Source organism: Siphateles boraxobius, unplaced genomic scaffold, assembly GCF_051911475.1.
Source record: "Siphateles boraxobius isolate OS27281-9 unplaced genomic scaffold, OSU_SipBor_1 25, whole genome shotgun sequence".
Lineage (NCBI taxonomy): Eukaryota > Metazoa > Chordata > Actinopteri > Cypriniformes > Leuciscidae > Siphateles > Siphateles boraxobius.
In genome coordinates, this window is record NW_027508866.1 from 35,740,411 (window position 1) to 35,762,500 (window position 22,090).

Here is a 22,090-nt window from a genome sequence, read left to right on the forward strand (position 1 = left end):
ATTACAAAGCTACGTAACATGCTATCTGTTTCTGATGCAGAAAAGTTAGTTCATGCATTCATGACCTCGAGACTAGATTACTGTAATGCTTTATTAGCTGGCTGTCCTGCATCCTCAATAAACAAGCTACAGTTAGTGCAAAATGCAGCTGCTAGAGTTCTTACTAGGTCAAGAAAATATGATCATATAACACCTATTTTATCATCTCTACACTGGTTACCTATTAAGTTACGTATAATTTACAAAGTATTACTACTGACATATAAAGCCCTAAATGGTTTAGCTCCTGTGTATTTAATGGACCTTCTATCGCCATACAATCCATCGCGTTCTTTAAGATCACTAAATTCGAGGCTTCTGGTCATTCCTAGGATATCTAAGTCCACTAAAGGAGGGAGGGCGTTCTCGCATTTAGCTCCTAAACTCCGGAATAGCCTTCCTGATATTGTTCGATAATGCTTACCTTTTTATACTACTTTCGAATTAGATCGAATGCATTAATATTATGAACAGCAGCTATGCTAATTATTTCCCATCTGCTCTTCTGCTGTTATCTCGGGACGCTAGTCCCGAGGTAAATAGCGTTCGTCAGCTCCAGTTTGTTTCCAGCCTCTCACGGAGACTTCAGATGACCCAACGCCTGTGATGAGATGACTAAACGCTTGTGAAGAGACGACTCGACGCTTGTGAAGAGACGACTCAAGGCCGGCGATATGTTATGCCCTAAATTAATAGATGATTAACTAACTGTGTTTTTCTATGTACATTTCTGAAATGCACTTTCTGTAAAGCTGCTTTGAAACAATATGTATTGTGAAAAGCACTATACAAATAAATTTGAATTAATATTAAAATATTTCAGAAATGCAATTTTAATAGGATTTCAAAATCCTATTCAAGTCCATCATATGCAATCCCCTAAATCATTTCCTAATTTAAAATAATTTTTTCCCCCAAAGAATATATGATTGACCTGAAGAATAAAAGTTGTATTATATAATTGGAAATATATGAGCAATATCACACTAATAGTCATGAGAAATGACTCAATATCTAAATCAGACGGGCTGCAGCATTAATTTGGCGTGAAAAGATTGTATTTGTGTTTTTTTTAAAACAACAACACTTATTTCAGATGTAAACATGTATATATTGTCAAGTACTTATTCATAAATATGGCTGTTTTAACTTAAATTTACTTAAATGACAAACGTTCTAGTTGAAGTACTTCAAGCACTTGAAGCACCTTGTATGAAGCCCGTGTTTGTGAACTTTCCTAAAGCTAAAGCTGCTTATCATAATGAGCTTACGCTAGCAGTGACTGAAGCACAGAGGTTTCCCTCTCAGTGACGTCTAACACACACAGGTACACACATCTCCACAGGTCAGTGTGTTTAGCTGTGGTTCGTGTTCTCATGACGTCACACACACTGATGCATGAGGTGAGCGAGTTTCCCCGCGAGCACCAGCTCATCTGAAACCCAAACAAATCCTCAGTGACTCACTCCACACGACAATTTCCTAGAAAGCCTGAATGGGTGAAATGGTAGAAACACGAGGAACTGGAACCGCCTGAACGAGACGCTCAAAACTTTGCAGGCCAAACAAAAGAGGAGATTTCAAAACATTAGAGGCATGAGAAAAGAGAAACTGATAAACGGCTCTCTGTAATCGTCGGGAACATGCTGAAATTCCTCTCCTAAAAAGGATGAGAGCTGTCCGATCGAAACACTCGCTAACACAACCCAGACCACTGCATGTTTAGCACAACACACTGCTGTCACATCGTCTAGTCTGAGGAGACATGACAGCTTCAACTCATGTACACAGGTTTATCTGTTACTAATGTACACAGGTTTATTTGTGACTAATGTACACAGGTTTATTTGTGACTAATGTTCAAAGGTTTGCTGAAGCGCAGATTAATGTTTGATGGATACAGCGAGAACTCGTCCTCTCCTCATGATTGAGTCACTTGATCTCAGAGTTTAAGCTCTTTCCTCGTGTTTAAGGCTTCGACACCAGAATGTTTTGAAAGACTTGTTTTGAGGTCTAAGAAACTTCTTTTCCTTCCTGTTTTACACTTCGGCCACATTTGCATCGCTGTGGTTGAGACACGACTGTGCAAAATTCAACGGCCTGACATATTATTAAAAACAATTAATCTTTCTATCATCGGTCTATCTATCTATCAATCTATCTATCTCTCTATCATCGGTCTGTTTGTCTGTCTGTCTGTGTATCTATCTATCTATCTATCTATCTATCTATCTGTCTGTCTATCTATCTATCTATCTATCTATCTATCTATCTATCTATCTTTCAATCATCGGTCTGTTTGTCTGTCTGTCTATATATCTATCTATGAATCAATCATCGGTCTGTTTGCTATCTACTAACTAAAATTTCTTCAAAAGTAAAAAAAAAAAGTTAAGATTCAAAGTATGTCTTGACAAAGTGCAGTTATGTGTGTTTTATCTAAATAGTTTTTAATTCGACTTCCTTGCCATTCTGCAGCCTGTTTGCAACCCCGACTCAAATTCTGTTCTGAAATCCTGATGATCGTAACAGAGAGCGTGACCTTGAAGAGAGACGCATAAATCAATCACCTGCAGTCAGATCCTTCAGGACGAAGACTTTGCTTCGAGTTAGACACCTTTCTCCTCACGTCACACTTCAACTAAACCCTAATCTGTGTGACAATCCGTGTTCTGCAATGTAACACCAAACATTTGCCCATTTAATATGAGAAAAATAAGCTCTCAAATGCACCAGCATGGTGAACATCACAAGTAAACCTCCTGATGTCTAGTGACGCACAGCAAATGAGACATTGGGGAGCCTGGAAAACTCACTGCTTTTAGCTTCTCCGTGGGATGTTTCTCCCGCACTGGGACGTGCTCTGCACTTCTGTGGGATTTGGCCTGTTTTGACCTCAGATTTGTGACTAAAGGAGAAGTATTACACTAGTTCCATTAGCAGGTTATCGTCCTAATGCACTTCTGCATAAGTGTGAGACCGCACGTGTGTGTAAAGATACCTGAGCTTTAGGCGATACTGTTGGAGAAGTGTATTGTGATATGACCTCCAGAGGAGAGCTGGAGGGACAGAACGGATATACCGTATCACTTCCCCGTCTACTTTAATAACCAATCCGCAACACGGTGCCAATACACTCAAACCTGTTTATCTTGGACGGTCACCATGGGAATGGACTAAATACACTAAACGTCAAAGTGGCGTGGATTGGGGGGGAAAATCGAGTACTAAAGGATATTAGATGAACATTTGTTTACGCACATTAACCACAAACATGCAGGGATTGATGCATTTACATGAAGCATCATTCACAACACATCTAAGTTCAATAATATGATGCTTTTTTTTCTTAATATGCTTAATATGAAGCTGATTTTATCCTTCAGTTCTGATTAGACTGTGAAAAGTAAAACATGCCATCTGTGATATTATTGGTCAATGTCATTTTTTTCCAACCTCAGGCCCTTGGCCACATCAGTGGAGAAGTGGTTAGTATTGTAATGTGAGATTAAGGAGAGATTATTTTTTTTTACGTTAACTTGCGCGAATGTATTTATTTAGAAAGTAAACAGGCTGAATTCTGATTTCATGTCATGTTTAAATTGCAAAAGCATCCCCAGTGTATATCTATGGGGATATTTATGTATGAAAAATCACAATGCAACGTTCTTAAAGAGACAGTTCACCCAAAAATGATGTCATCATTAAAATTTAAAATTTACGTGTCATCCAGTTTCAAACACGGGACATTTACATTTTTCTTTGGAACAGGTATTTTGTAGAATATTTCTTTTCCTTTCATTTTCAAGTTTTTTTTTTATAATCTGAAACGTGTTGGAACTTTGCGCTGAATGCGGTTCATGAGCCTGCGTTTTTATTTACCAGTATTTCAATATGTAATACTAAAATGTGACTAAAACGATACTAAAATAATGCAATTTTGACCCAGTGCAACTTATAGTCAGGTGTGACTTGTTTTCTGTTAAACACAATAAATGATGACAACTTCCATTTTGGTGGAGAAAAATCACTTTAAATGTAATATAAAGCCAAATAAAACCCAACAAGACACTCTTTTTGATGTTAAAAATGCGAGATGCAGTCAGTGGATAGGAAAAAAGTGCAACGGCAAGAGACGCAGTTTTTACTTCTTTTACCTTGAGAATGCCATGTCATGCGCGAGACGCTACAAAGCGTGAGCACAGCGGTCAAACACGTCTGTCTAATGCGTTTATATTGAAAAACAATGTAAAAGTAGCGCAGTGGAATGGAAAACGCCACACATACAGCAGCACAACACACTCTTGAAAACTCCTTCATCCAGCAGGCCGAGCTGACACATCCGATCTGCTTCACCAGACATCAGGCCGAAGGCTTAACATCACACACGCTCGCTCATCACGTGATCCACACGTCACAGAACAGCTGCATCTCTTGTCTTTAAAGTCACCATGGGGTTGGCTGGCAGGTATCGGTCCACCGGGGCCCGTCTCTGAGAGCCTGACGCACCACAGGGGCCCGAGAGATGCCCTCTCTAATGCCCTGACCGTCAACTACACACGACAATGAGTTTATTTATAAAGGTACCGAAGACGCATAGGAAGAGAGAGAGGAAAAGAGAGATGCCCTTGGCCTATTTTGGTGGAGGTCGTCCCTGGATAGATGGCAGGCAGGAGACCGAGTCCAGAGACAAAGAGGTTTGGTGACGTGCCACGAGCGTTTCCCAGCGTTTCCAGGTCAGAGCTGACGGTGTGAGCCGAGAGGAGAAAGAGACGAGCATTGGAGCGTACTGGGGCATCTGCTCTTTAATATGCTCCTGAAACACACTCATAGTTGAAAAGTCACCTTACTGTTTCAGTGAAGGATTGTGAAACGATTATTATCCTGCAATAATGATGCCTATTGTGCCGTATGCATGGTGTTTGCAGGATAATAACTGTTGGTTATTCAGGCGGTGGAATGCGTGAGCTATTGTTGTCTCTTGTGTTGTGAATGCTCTCTAAAGACACATCTGAAATCTGACTCAAGCTCCCCACCGACAGGATTATGAAAAGCGAATGACCAGTGGTCAACGCTGGGAAAAGATTCACGTCTTTCTATGGGCACAGATATTTTTACACCGCACTAAAGCCACAGTGATGTCAGCCAACAACACACTACACTCGTACACAAGAACTAGCAGTGGTCAACTGGAAATTACAGATTACATTATTGTGAACAATTCATTACTGCATGTTATTCCATATAAAACTTTCCTTTTCGGCTGACGTCACCAAACCCTTGTTTTTCAACTCCTTTCTGGTGTGTAACAGCCACTTTTTACAACGCAGTCAGTTCCAGATCTCAAACAGAGACCGAACAGGTCTCGTCCTACATGTGTTCTTGTTAATTATCCTGTTTTACTCAGAAATAGGTTACAAAATTTAAAATGAGTTTCATGTTGACTAAATATTTTGTATGTATCATGTATATTTTATAGGAACAGAGTGTTTATAGAGCCATAAGCATAAAAAGTAGTGATTAATAATCAAACGGTGACTATTTGCATATAAAATAATAGTATTAATAAAAATTACACACACATGCATACACACACACACACACATATATATATATATATATATATATATATATATATATATATATATATGGATATATTAGATACTATTACAAATCTATAAAAATCTGTAAAATACTTTTGAATTACACACACGCACACACGTATATATATATATATATATATATAAAATAGATACTATTAAAAAAACGTACAAATATGTAAAATACTTTTGAATATGTATATCCAAATTGTCAACCACACACACACACTCACACACACACTCACACACACACACACACACACACACACACACACACACACACACACACACACACACACACACACACACACACACACACACACACACACACACACACACACACACAAATATATATAGTTCTGATCTAAAACAGCTTTAAAAACATCTTCAGTCATATTAATATGCTTTCATTAGCCAAGAATAAGCATCAAATTTCTATGTGGGTGCATACCAAAGTATAACTATATTTAATATTGATACAAAGAGCAGATCTGCGGTAGATGACACTTTTCTCACTGAACAGTAAGCCGGATCTGAATGCATGCCTGTGAAAGCGAGAACAAGTCAAACTTTACCAGATTCCCTCCGTGTTCCTGAGAGAGCTGGTGGAACGCGAGCGCGGTTTCATAATGATACTCATGACGAAATATCTCTCGGTTTTCTCTAGACCTCGTCAAAGTCTGTCCTTCTCCGTGATGGACATGTTCTCCAGATAATCCAGATCTGTGCTCAAACTATGAGTCTCTGAGTCTCTCTGTGTCTGCAGGAGAAGTAAGCCGGAGTGAATATCACGTTTCTAGTCCTAGCAGTGGCCTAGCAGTGGGAGTGTGTGTGTGTGTGTGTGTGTGTGTGTGAGAGGAGGGATAAACCCTCAGGGTCCTGTATGTGTGTGCCGTATCTCAGCGAGGGAACCAGAGCGGACGGCTTGAGGGAGCGGAGGGGGTGGAAATACAGCTGGTGACAGCGTCAGAGCCCACTTCTCAAAGACACACACACACACACACACACTCACCCTAACTATGACAAGACAAGAAGAACATCACCCAAGGGAGAGAAAAAACACAAAGAGATCCCTTCAGCATCTCAATTCATCCTCCAAGACGGAGCAAATTGAGACCTCCTGCTTCTCACGTTTCTCCTGACGTCACAAGCCTCTAATAGAGTTTAGGGAAAGACTCAAACTCTGCTCAGATTTAACACACATCAAAATATCAATTAAGACACCAATTAGAGTCGCCACTAGTATTTCAAGTTTGAAAGCTCAGCTAAAAGCTGATTTGTATTCTCTTTCTTTAAATTAGGGGTGTTGATATGTTTGTTTTTATGTCTCAAATTTTCATGATTGTACAGCACTTTTATACATAAAGTAGTTGTAAAGTGCTTTATAAAATAAAGGAAAGATGAAACAAGACAAACAGTGCTATTGTTTACTAAAGGTACACTATTTACACAGTTTATGGTAACTGAAATAAAGCAGAAATAACAAAATATAATTATTAGACAATACAATTAAATGATAATTAGAAATATTGCATTGGCAACTACCTGAAAAAAGTACTAAAATAAATGAAAGGTAAATAGAAATATAAAAACGCCAAATAAAAATTATGAAAGCACATCAAATAAATAAAAATGAATTAAAGTTAATTAAAAAATGACTAAATATTATAATAGTAAAATAACACAGATCAAAAGTCAGATCTTTCAAAATGAAAAGTTTAGAGATCAGGCCGAGATCTCAACATTTCCCATCAAATTCTTCCCAGACTAAATGATCTGAGCTCGTGGAAGTTCAGGGAAAACATCTGAAGACCATTCCCATGATGCCAGGGCGGTTGCTAGGGTTTTCCTATGGTTGCTAAGGTGTTCTATGTGGTTCCATGTGAGAGGAGATTTGCCAGTATAAAAAAGGAACGAGTGTGAAAAAGAACGCGATGAGCTGGAGAGTGTGTGATGGATGAGGAGTCAGGAGATATGGAGGTGTTTCTGAAAGCTTGAATGGCTTTGTTTTCAATATACGTTCATGGTCTTAATGTGCAGGATTCATCAGGTCAAATGAAGCTTGTTTTCACCATGGAATAAAAAATAAAAAAGGTAATTGTGACTTTGTATCTCACAATTCATTGAGTTTATATTTAGCAATTTTTCCTCAGAGTTGTAAGCTTATATCTCACAATTCAGACTTTATAACTCACAATAGCTCAAATCTGACGGAAAACAGTCAGAATTGGGGAATTCATTTTTTTTGGGGGGAAATGTTGGTTATGTATAATGCATCATAAAGGTATTCATAATCTACTTTATAATACATTATATATTTTCATAAATAATTGTAACCCAACTTAAAATGCCTTATAATATTTGCAGATTCTAAAATTGGTTGTTTGTCGTGTGTTTTAATGCATCATACTTTCTAAAAGTGTAAAAATTAATAGAACTGCGGTTACAATTGTTCATAAAATCATGCAATGCATTATAAGGTGCCGTACAAGGCAATTTAAAATACTTCTATAATGCATCATACATAAAGACTTTAAGTAAAGCGTTACCAAAATGTCTTGTAATGTTTAATCAAAATGCAATAACTTGCATCCAATAAGCTATTGGATAAATGTAACTATTTGACAAATGTACAGTAGCTGTTTAGGAACATTAAAGCTAATATCTGCTATGCAACGCATACTTTTCATAATCCAACTATATTTTTTCTCATTGAATATTCGGTTTCACTCAGAAATGTCACTGTGGAAGTAAAATGGGTTGGGCACAAACTAAATTAAGGTTTTCTTAAGAAGAAAAAGTTCTTCGTGGCACTTTTGTGGTCCACGTATGACGTCAAGCTGTAAAACCCTTTTAGGTCGTTTAATTTGAAGAGTTTGTGTGTCTGTACTCTGCATGATGCGTTTTACTGCACACTTCAACTTCCTCAACGCTGAACTCGAGATGCTCTTACTGGCACTCTTAGATATGGGAATGCAATTGAATTTCCTTACATGTGAGTGTGTGTGAGTGATATTGCCCAGCAGACCGTATCTGATCTAATAAAAAGACTTACTGATCCATGAAGACGCGTGTAACATCGGAGGATTTAGGCTGAGACTTGCACTTCCACACGAGCCCCTCCATCCGTCATTACAGTCCACTCGATTCCTAGCAGCTTTAATTACAGCAATTAGCAGAGCAGAGGTGTGAGCGATCATAATGATCACGACAACACAAGCCTGAGGAGGACAACATCTACAGCCACTAGGTCTTTCTGCCAGACAAATTAAATGCAAACTCATTTTACGTTACGCTAATGTCGTCTGCATGACTGATAGTCATAAAAGGTCAAAAAAATTCTTGATCAAATCTTTCCATTCACTGCCTTCTGATCGTTCTTGGAAACATGTTTTAACATCGCTGTGTTAGAACAATCTCGCATTTCCTGGAAGCGAGCAGTTGTGTTACAAAAATCTCATTCAGCTGTATTTAATATTAGCACGGCGTCTCGTGACGTTCTGTCGACACACATCACTTGTGTCTTGTGGCATGAGTGTTTCTGACAGACAGGGCAAGCTTTCACATAAAGACAGATGTTTTCTTGCAACGAGGTGAAGATCTAATGGCATTAAGCTTTTCTGTTCATTCTACAAAGCCTCAACAAATGAAGAGCGGCAGAAAAACAGTACGAGGCCCTCTGGTGGACAAGATAGAAATCATAAATCTGCAGTTTCATCAGAGAGAGGAATGTCTACCTTTTGACAAACTATAGCACTATAATGATGATAACAATCTGCCGTATATTATATTAGATATTATTTATCAGAACTAGCTGTCTGAAGATGCACGATTAATCATTAAAAGATCGAGATTTTGATTCAAATACCCACGCGATCTTATTCCTAAATGACAACGATGCAGCTGCGAACATTCAGATCTGTGTTTGCTCTGCCGCTGATCCAGAGACAGCCGTTATCATGTATGAAACAGCCTCACAAACCTCACAGTATCATTATTTCTGTGTGACAAGTATTCAGATTATCACAGAAGAACTGGGATATAAGTTTATAGTTGGAAAATAAACACTGATGTCTACGGTAATGATCAAAATAGAGCAAATCATCTTTTTAAAGTTACTTGACGCTTCAAATAAGGATTGAATCGATTACATTGTTACACCAGTAGGTGGCGACAAGTGACTGTTAAAATGTATTTGCCATTGAATCATTCAAGAGATTTGTTCAAAAACACTGAATCATCTAGTATTGAAAAAAGTAAATCTTTATGAGTGAGTCATTGAATAATTCGTTCAACAATTTGTTTAAATATTATTCATTCTAATTAAACATTTTTAAATTTTCTACATTTTGTAAGAACCTCAAATTGACATGTTATTTTGTTTAGCTGTCGGTTAAGAATCGTGTGAGAATCACAATCTCTATTTGAAACAAAAACTAGTGATTCTCATTTTATCCAGGATCCTGCAGCCAGTAAATGCGTGAGAACCTGTATCTGGTCTTAAATGTGAGATGTGCGTCAATGCAAAGGAAAAGGCATTTCATCATTAACATCTTAGGTGTAACACTTGAGGTTTTCTTGTGAAGGAAACTGAAAAAAAAAGAAGTGTCAGGGCAATTTATCAACATACCGGGCCAAAACCAGTTTCCTCTTTCAAAATGAATATCGCACAATTTCCCACATACTAATCTGATGTGCTGTGACAGTAAATGCAGAAAATACTCAAGCGTATCCTAGGAATAAATTATATTTTAAAATATATTCAAATAGAAAACAGTTATTTTAAATTGTAATAATTTTCACTATTATTAATTAATATTACACTGTATTTTTGATCAAATAAACAATTTCTTACAAATCCCAAACTTTTGAACAATAGCGTATAATGAAAACAAAAGTAAATATATATATATATAGCTGCAAAAAATAGCAATTCATTAAATTTAATATTATATATATTTTTATTATTATAACTAAAAACAAAGGATAAAATTTGAGGTTACACTTTATTTTAAGGTGCCATTATTATGGTGTAATTATATGTTTAAGTACTGAGTAGTATCAAGAAACTACTGTACATGTACATACTATAGGGTTAGTGTAAGATTAGGATTTAGTTTTTAATTAATTCAATTTAATTAATTAATAATTTACTGTTATTACTATGGTAAGTACATGTAACATATGTAACAAGGACACTGTAAAATAAAGTGTTACCGTATTTGACAGGCTAATATGAACCCTTTTTTCTTCATCATCACAGGCAACAGGCTGGAATCAGTATATTAGTGCAAGTAATATTTATGCAAGCAATGTAAATCTAACTTTATTTGCATACACCCCGAATGCAGTATGACATTTCACTGCAAATACGAGGAAAACCAAGAGTATCTGACAACGATACAGAAATCTTCACTGCAAACTACAAACTTCACAGCAAAGCAGCCACAACTTCTGCCAGCTCACCACAGGAAAACATTGAGTTCAGCAACCCAGAATCAGCTTATCTCCCTGTGTCACGCAGCGTCAGGTCAAGAAACCTCCAGTGTGCGTGTAAGAGTTTCTCTGTACCTGTAGGATTTGAGCAGGCGCTTTCGTTTCATGCCTCTGGTTACGGCCTGGAAGGGAGCGAAGAAGTGACCCGTATAGTCCATCAATACGTCTGAGCCGGAGCCTCGTCTCGAGATGCGCAAGTGCTTCCTAGACTCTGTCTGAGTTGCACAATCTCCTCCCCTTTCACACGAAGTGACAGACCTCTTCAAGTGGCCTCCGCTAACCCTAACTCCTCCCCTGATAATCTGATTAGCATCTCAGGACACTGAGTCCAAGCAAGGGCTTCTCTTACCTCTGGCTTTCCCTCAAAATACTGCACTGATTACTCATGAACACAGCCGAAACTGACCTCTTCTTTAAAGGGATAGTGCACTCGAAAACTAGGTTACACTTTATTTTAAGGTGACATTGTTACAGTTTAATTATACATTTAATACTGAGTAATATTAAGCAACTACATGTACTTAGTATAGGGCTAGGGTTTGGTTGAGGGTTAATTGCATGTAATTATGCATAATTTACTGTTATTACTATGTACATGTAACATATGTAACGAGGACATTGTAAAATTAAGTTGTACAGAACATTTAAATCCTGTCATCATTTACTCACCCTCATGTTATTTATAGTCAAGTCAGCTTCATTTCTACATCATATTATTTTAATGTATTGTCATAATACTTGTCATGTTTTACCGTTTACTGCACTTTGCTGTTCTTCTAATAATTTTCATATAGCAGCTATTGAAAGTCTAGCACATTCACAGAAAACAACTTACTTCTGTGTTACCAAATAAGGTGGATACCATAAAGGTTGTTTCAAAGCAGCTTCACAGTAATAAACAGGAAAATAACTGAAATGATGCAAACTTCTTCAAATATGAGGCAAATTCAAGTTCTGTAATATAGCAGCTCATTATTCAGCTTTCAAACCCATACGACTTTGGTTAATCTTCAAAACACCAATTAAGATATTTTAAATGAAACCGGAGAGGTTTTTGCCCCTCTAGGTTCCCAAGACTTTATAAATATCATAAAGGAGCTGTAAAAAAATCCATATGAGTCGAGTAGTTTAATCCAAGCCTTGAGAAAAGGATTGCTTTATACTAAACATACAGCAGTGGCTAAAAGAGATATCCAGCCTAGGAACATTGATATCTTCACACTTTTTCAAATATTATAGTAACACATTTCTCTCCCGTACCGCCTCCTCCGCACCACCGGAGGGATCCGTCTCTGGAATATTAACCATCCTTACCGAACTCAAATTCCCATCATGCCTCTCACCTGGGACTGATTGTGCAACACACCTGCACCTCATTCACACACACACACACACACAAACACACACACACACACACACACACACACACACACACACACACACACACACACACACACACACACACACACACACACACACACACACACACACACACACACACACACACACACAAGCCACTTCCACACACCACTTCTCTGCGAAGTCTTGATTTGCCCTGGCCATCATTTCTGAGCGCTACTACCTGTGTTTTCTTTGTACTCTGACCTCTGACCTCAGACACCCGTCTTGGATTGTTTATTGGACGTTGCTTCTTGCCCCTGCCTCGACCTCTGCCTGTCATTCTGGTTTGTTTCTGCAGTGTCTCCATTGCCCTGTCTGCTGTTGATTATCCTGCCTGTTTGGCTATTCTTAATAAAAGCTGAGTCTGATGATTCGCAACACATATTGTGTAGTTGTGCTTGAGGTCAATTAATTTATTTGTGGTAATAACGCAATGAAACATGACAAATTGGGACCTTCATACAAAGAAATTATAAACACGTGCAAAAACAAGAGAGAACCAGCGAAATATTAATAGTCAATGTGAGCTTTTTGTTTTTATACGCATTTTTTTGCATAGTAAAATAAAACCTTTAGTTTGTCTTTTTTTTCCAATAATTTTGTCAGATAAATAAATTAACCAAGTTTAGTTTTGTTCTTCCCTCATATTTATAATATTAAAAACATATAAAATTATATATTTTTAATGGTTTAATTAATCTTGTAAGGTCATTAAAAATAAATATCCACTCCAGACACATTACTTTTCCCCACTACTGTATTTAATTTAGTATTTTATACACACATAAACACACATGCATAGAGTACATGACTTATGGTAATCGTATCATGTTACGTTAGAACAAACCTCACTGTATCAAACATACACACACACACACACACTTGAGTATATGTGTCGATCATTGTTTATGTAAATAAAAGCTTAAATTAAATCTGTTCATCATATAAAGCAATTGTATTTCTTCTAAATTTTGGTGACCTGGACTTTCAATGTAGACACAGAAACTAAAACATCTTAATTTGAAGATGAACCAAAAGCCTTATGGGTTTGGGATGACATTGTTGGGTGAGCGATCCCTTTAAAGCGACCTCATGCTTAAAAACCAGAAACCTCAAAGAGAACATTGTCCCAGGAGAGTCGGTGAAAAGGTCTGTGGGTAATATCCTCTTTCAGATTCACCTTTACACACGAGCACGCTCTGTGTGTGTAACTGAAGTCTCCTGCTTCTCTGCGGTTGAGTGGCAGGTTCGGTGTGAGACCTTAAAGGATGAGTTCACTTTCAAATGAAAATTAACCCATGATTTAGGTGTTAACCCACATCCTAGGTGTATAGTTTCTTCTTTCAGACGAATACAGTCAGAGTTATATTAAAAAATGTCCTTGCTCTTCCAAGCTTTATAATGGCAGTGGATTGCAACCAACAGTTTGAAGCTCAAGAAAGTGAATCTATCCATCATAAACAAACTCTACACGACTTCTGGAGCAAACCGATGAGTTTGTGCAAGAAAAATATTCATATTTAAAACTTATAAAGTAAAATAAAGTAAAAAAGCTTCTGACCAAACGAACATACAGATTCCATTTAAGTGTAAAACGTAGCTTCTGCGAGTAATGCGACGCACTGCTGATATTTACAATACACACACACACACTACACTACACTACTTCCGACGTCACAAGTTTCGTGTGTTGCGCATTATGGGTAAGTAGATATGGCCGTTTGGCTGGAAGCTAGAATTTTACTCTGTAGCATGTTAAATATGATTATTTTTCTTACACAAACTCATCGTTTTGCTTCAGAAGTCGTGTGGAGTTTGTTTATGACGGATAGATTCACTTTTTTGAGCTTTAAACTGTTGGTTTCAATCCACTCCCATTATAAAACTTGGAAGAACCAGGACATTTTTTAATATAACTCTGATTGTATTCGTCAGAAGAAGAAAGTAATGTACACCAAGGATGGCTTGAGGGCGAGTAAATCATGGGCTAACTTTCATTTGAAAGTGAACTAATCTTTTAAGAAGTGTGTTGGGGGAGGAAGTGCACTGGTGTAATTCCTCCTGATGGCCTTGTGTGGATGTGAAACTGAACCGTGTTGGGGCTAGAGAAGAAGTTAAAGCTCTTTGTGTTTATTCTTTCTAAACCTATCAAGTCATCAGCAGGTTCAGCGCCTGCGTTAACTGCCCATCATCTGTGTGAACTGAGCAACTCGTTCAATCGGAACAACTGAGACGAGTGTCACCTGAGAAAACACGCTGATGGGGCAAATTCTCACACTCTTAAGCTGCTTTACTCCTCACATAACAGAGCAATCAGATTACGGCTGACATTTACAAAGTTTAACACAAACAGGTACGATTCATTTAATTCCTCCAGGCCTCAATTGAACAAACACATTTAGTTTGCTCTTTATTTGATTTTGAGGAAAAAAATTAACTAAATTGGCACTTGTTGCTACAGTAGGACGTTTCCATGCGGTTACTAGTCCTGTCACCAAGAAAAATAACAGAAGATTTTAAGCATCGATCGTTGCTGTAGTGGTTGCCAACCCGTTTATCTCGATTGACTGGTAGATCTTTATCACTGTCCCGGTAGCTCCCGAAAATACAGAAAAAGAAGTATAAAAAACACATCATCAAGGTTTAAATTGCGACCAAAATCAGCAGCTGTACAGCGGTACCCAAAGAAACGCTTCTTTTCCATAAGCGCCCCCTGCAGTCAGAGAGGGAATCTGCATTTTCGTTCAGTCTGTCTGTTTGTGTTTTTATGCAGGTGTGTCTTATGTAACAATTTCACAAAGCTAAAATCAGACCATTCTGTATTTGTTCTAAGTCAAAAACAACTGTTAAATGCTACATGGTGTGTAGCATCTTTGTTTGGATTGTGATTAAAATGCAGTGGTTGACTCTTGATTTCAAATGGCTACAGTTTTTTAAGGCCAACTTGGATTTTTATAGAGCAAATTAACGACAAAATAAATTTTCTTACAGAAAAAGAACGGCAGCTGGAATGGGAATTGGCCAATTTGCTTGTAAAAAAAATGGGAATGGTCCATGAAAAATCTATAGGTAGATCTTGCCTTTCATCAAGGCCGAGGTCAGGGATCTTGGGCTTGAAAAGGTTGGTGACCATTGCTGTAGCACAAACAGTGTGGGTTGAGTTACGCGCTGAAGTTCAATTTACAGTTTCGGACTAATCCCTAACCATATGTATACTCTTAGAAAAAAGCATCAATGGGGATCTATATAGAACCCAATGCATGTACTGAAGTTAACAGATTGAACCGTACTCTAACCTAACTTAGCCGATTAACAGCAGTAATCATTCAGATGCAACATCCGCCTTACTGGTACATAACGCACATTTATCAAATATTTCTAAAGCATTCTGAGTAAAATAAATGCCAATATCTTTTTTGCAATCTGCAGATTGTATGACCCTGAATAGATATCAGCAACACCAGTTGACTACCAAAAGTAAAATTGGCAAATACCATTAATAATAGCATAAATCTCAGCATGTTTTTCCTCAGTGTGTGAATCTGATTGAGTGTCTCTCACCTGATACGGCTCTATGAGGCTCTTTAAGCTGAATGTGATTAAGTGATATATGAACACATTAGCAGCCTGAGCTCTGCCTCTTCATTCAATCACTTTAGGAATAAACAAATGCATGAGAGGAAATGTTTACACACTATACCAAACAGCCATAGAAGGTAAAGTGACCCAACAAAATCACAAACCGCTAAAATTCTGCACCGCTAAAGTCTGTTCATCTAAATAAAACAAGATAAACAGGTTTAAAAACGGCAAACGTTACCATCGTCTCCGGGCTTTAATGTCGATGGGTTTGTTGGTAGCGAACGGCGAGCCGCTGGAGGACATGCAGAGAGGATTCACGAACAGCTCGAGCGAGTGGAGGTCGGTGCGAGCGGGTAAACTCATCTTTAACATCAGCTCATCTCTTTCCACGTCCTCTCTTTATGAACACAGCGCGAGGCAATGTGACACTGAGCATTCATAGTCATATTCAGACACCTCGCTGAACCTCTAGCCGAACATTCAACCCGACGTCCAGAGACCTGCCAGTTTACCAACATCTGATCAAACTTATGAGACTTGATGTCTATTGACTGGTTCTTGGAAACCACACACATACCTGTTACTGTGGCACTGCTGCGTAGTGACAGATCAGGACTGTGAACTGGATCATATTTGGTCATTTTGAGATTATCTATGTAGATTGGCCATTGTAAGGCTAATTAATCTGCCAGCAGGAGATGTGCAAAAAAACTAAATTGTAGGGATGTAACGATACATTCATGTCACGATTCGATACATATCATGATGTGATATTATTGCGATTACTCGCAAAACACATATGATAAAAGCTTAACAAAAAATGCCCCGTTGATTAAAATACTAAATCTGATATTGTGTGTGTAAACGAATAGGATGGACTTGTTGCTGGAAACCCAAAGCACAGGATAATAGTGACACCATAATACAAATATTCATGATTCTGAAGATGAAAATACAGAATTATTTTAGACAAATATGCTTGCACTCTTTCACAGACTAGATATATTTAAAATAATGCAGGCCACGTTTTACTGGTAACATCAGACATTTGGCATTATAAGGACCCACAAATGTTCCCCTATTGCATTATTGTACATTTTATTCAACATTATAAAAATCAGTTTCATGTAGCACTGAAATCTAATTAAAGCACCGCCACTAAAAATAACAAGAGTTAACGAAAGTTATCATGAGCATTGTAATGTTTGAAGCGGATGTCATAACAAATGTCAGTAGACGGAGTTGATTTGTAAACAAGATTTTATCATTCATAAATACGTAAGATCGCTGTGGAAATACAAACCGGAAGACAAAAGACAACAAGTGCTGCGCAGAAAAGGGGCGGAGCTACATAAGGTCTATATAGTAGAAAGGTGATTAAAAAAAAAGATTCTACCTGACTAGAGAAACTAGAAAACACCCATAATGCACTGGGCATGTTGCTATCCAAGGCCACTCCCACCAGTCTGCTATCAAATAGAAACATTTCTGATTATTATTATCAATATCAATATCATACATTTTTTTCAGTATCCTTTGATGAAAAAGAAAAGTTAACAGAGCAGCATCGATTTTAAATTTTAAATTACAATTATAAATGTCTTTACTGTCACTTTTTTTTAATGCATACTTACTAAATAAAAGTTACTTTCTAAAAAAAAAAAAGCTATACTATATACCAGGGGTTCTCAAAGTCTACATTCAAAGGTCCAAATCTGAATTTTTATCAATGTCAAAGGTCCGGAACTATTAGTTATTACAAAACTTATTTTTAATAAACATGCATAACAAATCAACACTCATTTTCTGAAAAAAATTATTTTTTTTCCACTCTTCACAACTCCAACTGTGTTGTTACAAATCAAACAGAATGGCTTCGTGCTGGATCGGGGCAAAATGAACGCACACTGTACCTCTCTGTCCAATCATCTTTGAAAACTATTTTCTTCGTCAACTTTTCTTTTCCTGGACAGTGACATCCGCCACACCCGTTCAAACGCTGACTGCGGCGAAGTGTCGCGTTGCGCCTGATTACGTCAAAAGTCATACGCTCACTGGATGTCATGGCAACTAAATCACGGAGGAAAACTTTAAATATCTCGCCTTCGCTTTAATTTCGGACCATCTCAAAAAGGACATAAAAAACTAAACAAATTATTTTAACATGCGTTTATCAAAGTAGGAAATCCACACTTTTAATCCCTTACACACAATTAGTGCTCTTGAAATACGAAATGGAGGCGGGTCCGGACTTTGAGAAGTATTGCTGTATACTATAAAGCTATACTATACAGAGAGAGAGAGAGAGAGAGAGAGAGACAGAGACAGAGAGAGACAGAGAGAGAGAGAGAGAGAGAGAGAGAGAGAGAGAAAGAGAGATGAAGCAAATATTACATAATATAATGTTTATTGGTCCGTCTGTTTTCTAGATACTATCATATGAATATGCGGTTATGAAACATCGTTCCTAACTCTACTGTACACAGCATGTGTAAAACTGCCATCCTCCTCCTGTAATCACTACATGTTTCAACACACGCTGAAGGAACCGTGAGTGTAAGTGGACAGGTGAATTCATTGTGTTGATTTATGAGCGTGTGTTCAGCGCTGGTGATGAAAACAGCAGAGCAGCAGATGTTTGTGGGAATCATAAAGCCTCTTCCTCTGACTATTCATTTCTCTACAAAACAGAAAACTATGAGTAATTCAGGGAAGAAGATCTGGCTTCATTGATCCCATCTGCTCTAAAAGGATTTTGAGGTTGAAACTGATGATTCATAGCGGCGTGCTGCTATTGGGTCGTCCCTGGTCAGGTAACCGGGCAGAAAATATGATCACTGAATATACAGCTACATTAAATATGAATTCAGGATTAAAATTGTATTATATTTATGGGGATTTAAAGCATTCTATGAAGGGAAGGCAAACCATTATCTGATGCAAACTGATGAAAAATGTATTTAGTGCAATTAAACAATATTTTGAAAAATTTAAAAATATTAATAATAATAATAATAGCTGTTGCAACTGTATGCTTTGTATAAAAGCATCTGCCAAAATAATAAGTGTAATTATTATTAAACATGAATCAAATTAAGTTTAACAAATAAAAAAACATTTAAATAATAATAATATTTGGCCTAAATGCATGTTTTAGATAAAAGCATCTGCTAAATTAATAAAGGTAAAAAGATACATTTAATTTAATTTAACAATTTAAATAAAAATAAAATAAATTTTTATATTTCATTTAACAAAAACTGTGCCTCCCAGTATTGTACTGAACACTGAGCTGGTCCTCCAGCAGTGTTTGTCTGCACATGCACAGAAAGAGCTCAGCGTTATGTAGATCAGGCGGCGTGGCAATATATCACGGTGTAAACAGCTACTCTAAACTCTGCATTTTTCATCAGCACTGTAACCATAGTCCCGAGGGACAGACAAAACCTTCTACAGGTGCAGTGGTGTTAATGTGCGCGTCAACTAAATAGTTGCGGCATGCTAATTGATGAACATCATGCTGGGATTGGCCCGCCCTGCTGGCTGGCTGAACCAATCACATCCCAGGACTGAAGCTATATACCACACAAAGAGAAATTCTGCTGTGATTAGATGCAAAACATTCTAATGAAGTGTTCCTTGTGTAATCCTGCAGAGTGAACACGGTTTAGGGTGCTTTGTGTTAGTAAAGCACGCAGTGTTCCCCTTTAAACACCACTAGAGGGCGACACTCTCATATCTGATCTCCACAAAACAAATCTATTTAATGATGTTTGCCAAACTCTGAACATAAGCAAGATTGATAATTGCACTAGTATTAGATCACTCAGGTCACACAGGCTCGGGAATGGGTCAAGATGACCGACTAGTTTGACAAGTATTAGTGGTGGGCTTTAAAAGGGATGAGCTTTGCAATTATTAAAGCAGGATTTTAATGCACTGTCTGCTTTAGTGTGTTAGACTTTCAGCACGCTAAAACCTTTTAGTGATGTTGCATCTGCAAAATCCCCTTTAAAGCATATCTTAGTTAACAGGGAACATTCCGGCAAGGCTCTCTCAGAGTTATGAAAAGAGTTTTTTCCTGTAAAATTAATGTTAGACATGTTCGATAGGTTATGTTAGACATCAATAGATAACTACAATAATAGATTAATAGAATGTTTGCTGAAAGTTATCTGGTCTTTAATAATGTTCTCAAAGCACTAGCTCAAAAATAAATTTATTATTTATACGTTGTTCATGGAACCTTTTTTCCCCCAAAAATTTTTTAATGTTACTTCTTGTTTCGGAATGTTCAGAGAACATTCAAAAGTAACTGTGTTTGAGGAATGATGAAATGGAATGTTCCCTTAACATTCGAATAACAAACTTCTACTTTCAGAGAACATTTAGAAATAACTTTTTTTTATAACTTAATAGGAAATGGGAACATTAGCAAAACGTTCTTATAAACATGCTTTTGTTAACTGGGATGTAGTTATGCGTCATCTCTTTTCTACCCAATTATGTGATTTTGAAGTGTGCAATGCTAATCATTGAGAGATATGTTTGACAACTTAAAGGTGCAGTGTGTGATTTGTAGCAGCATCTAGTGGTGAGGTTGTGAACTGCGAGCAACAGAAGTTACGGTGGCCGACAGCAAGTGATGTCGTAAGTTCAGCAGAGAGTAGCCAGTTAAACAATGAGGTTTCTTTAGAAAGATAAAATTAACAAAGTAGGTTTACATAATTATTCAGTAAAACGAGTTGTTATTGCGAATATTATTGCGAATGTTATTGCAATTATTGTTGCTTGTTCATCATTGTGTCAGTGTTTTATTCGCTGACTTTAGCTCGCTTCTTTGCACGAAGAACAACATAGTGACGAAACGTGTTTGTCCGCTCAGGGTCACTGTAGAAACATGTCGATGTAAGGAGACCAGCGGTGTGTGTAGAGAGAAATGGCTCATTCTAAGCTAATAAAAACATAGTTCTGTATATGATATTGCATTTCTGTCAACAGATCCTCCTAAATATTACACAATGCACCTTTAACTTTACAGAAATTATATGCCAGCAAATTGAACGTACAATGATTTTTACTTGTAGTCCATGTGATTTAAATGAAATTAAACGCTTGGACGAGGTAACAACAAAAATAATACAGATCTTGCTTCAGAAAAGTGCATAACTGGGGTGAATCAGCTGGAACCCGGCTCTGAGACACAGATGCGGACCTAGAGACGACAGAGCATTTCTGTAAATATATAAGGAGGGAAAACAGACGAGGGCTGGAGGAGCAGGACTCTATTTGATTGGTGTAATTCAGTGTCTACAGTGGAAACTCAAGACACACAATCACATCTCCTGCCACCTCTCATTTAGCCCAGGCTTTACACAGATCCACTCCTCCACCAGTGGCCCGATGCATGTGTCTTACCTCATCTAAGATGACTGGAGCTTACAAAATATAAACATGGGAACAATATGAAATGAAAACAAACATGGACTACATTTTAGGCTGTTGTGTCCACCTGGTATTTACGTCTGAATGAGGTTTGTGATGGACATTTTGGATGAAAGATGATTTTTTTCTTATTCCTACACTCGTTTTTCATGAATTCGAACTGAGGCAACAAACAGGATGCAGAATTAAAATTTGCATTTCAAAATAAGTAAGTAGAATTAAAATAAATTGATTTTCAAAGGAATTAATATGACCGTCATTTTTCAACTAGAAAAAATTAAATTTGTCATGACAAACTTTGAATGTTCGCTGACATTGGCATTGAAAGTTTTGAAAAAAGGTTTAAAAACAATAGAATGACGGACAGTCGGATTGACAAACTAAAAAAAAACTATTTCAAAAGTTTCTAGAGTCTAGATGTTACTAGATAGATAGATAGATAGTTAGATAGATAGATAGACAGATAGATAGATAGATAGATAGATAGATAGATAGATAGACAGACAGATAGATAGACAGATAGATAG

At 37.3% G+C, this 22,090-nt stretch overlaps 1 protein-coding gene across 14 annotated transcripts in view; it reads right to left on the reverse strand.

Moving 5' to 3' along the window:
• LOC143750623 (3',5'-cyclic-AMP phosphodiesterase 4D-like) overlaps positions 1–22,090 on the reverse strand; it is a 291,108-nt gene that overhangs the window by 43,114 nt on the left and 225,904 nt on the right. Inside the window, exons 1-2 of one of the 14 annotated variants that reach the window (XM_077243796.1) lie at positions 11,211–11,285; positions 8,695–8,796 (exon numbers count right to left, since the gene is read on the reverse strand). The exons of 10 other annotated variants lie outside the window; for them this stretch is intronic. In XM_077243796.1, the coding sequence (XP_077099911.1) occupies positions 8,695–8,765 (71 nt within the window). In that variant the 5' untranslated portion in view covers positions 8,766–8,796; positions 11,211–11,285. Of the gene's footprint in view, positions 1–6,214; positions 6,464–8,694; positions 8,797–11,210; positions 11,515–22,090 lie in introns of those variants that run through there. 3 more of the 14 variants (XM_077243797.1, XM_077243800.1, XM_077243795.1) reach the window with 3 other exon arrangements.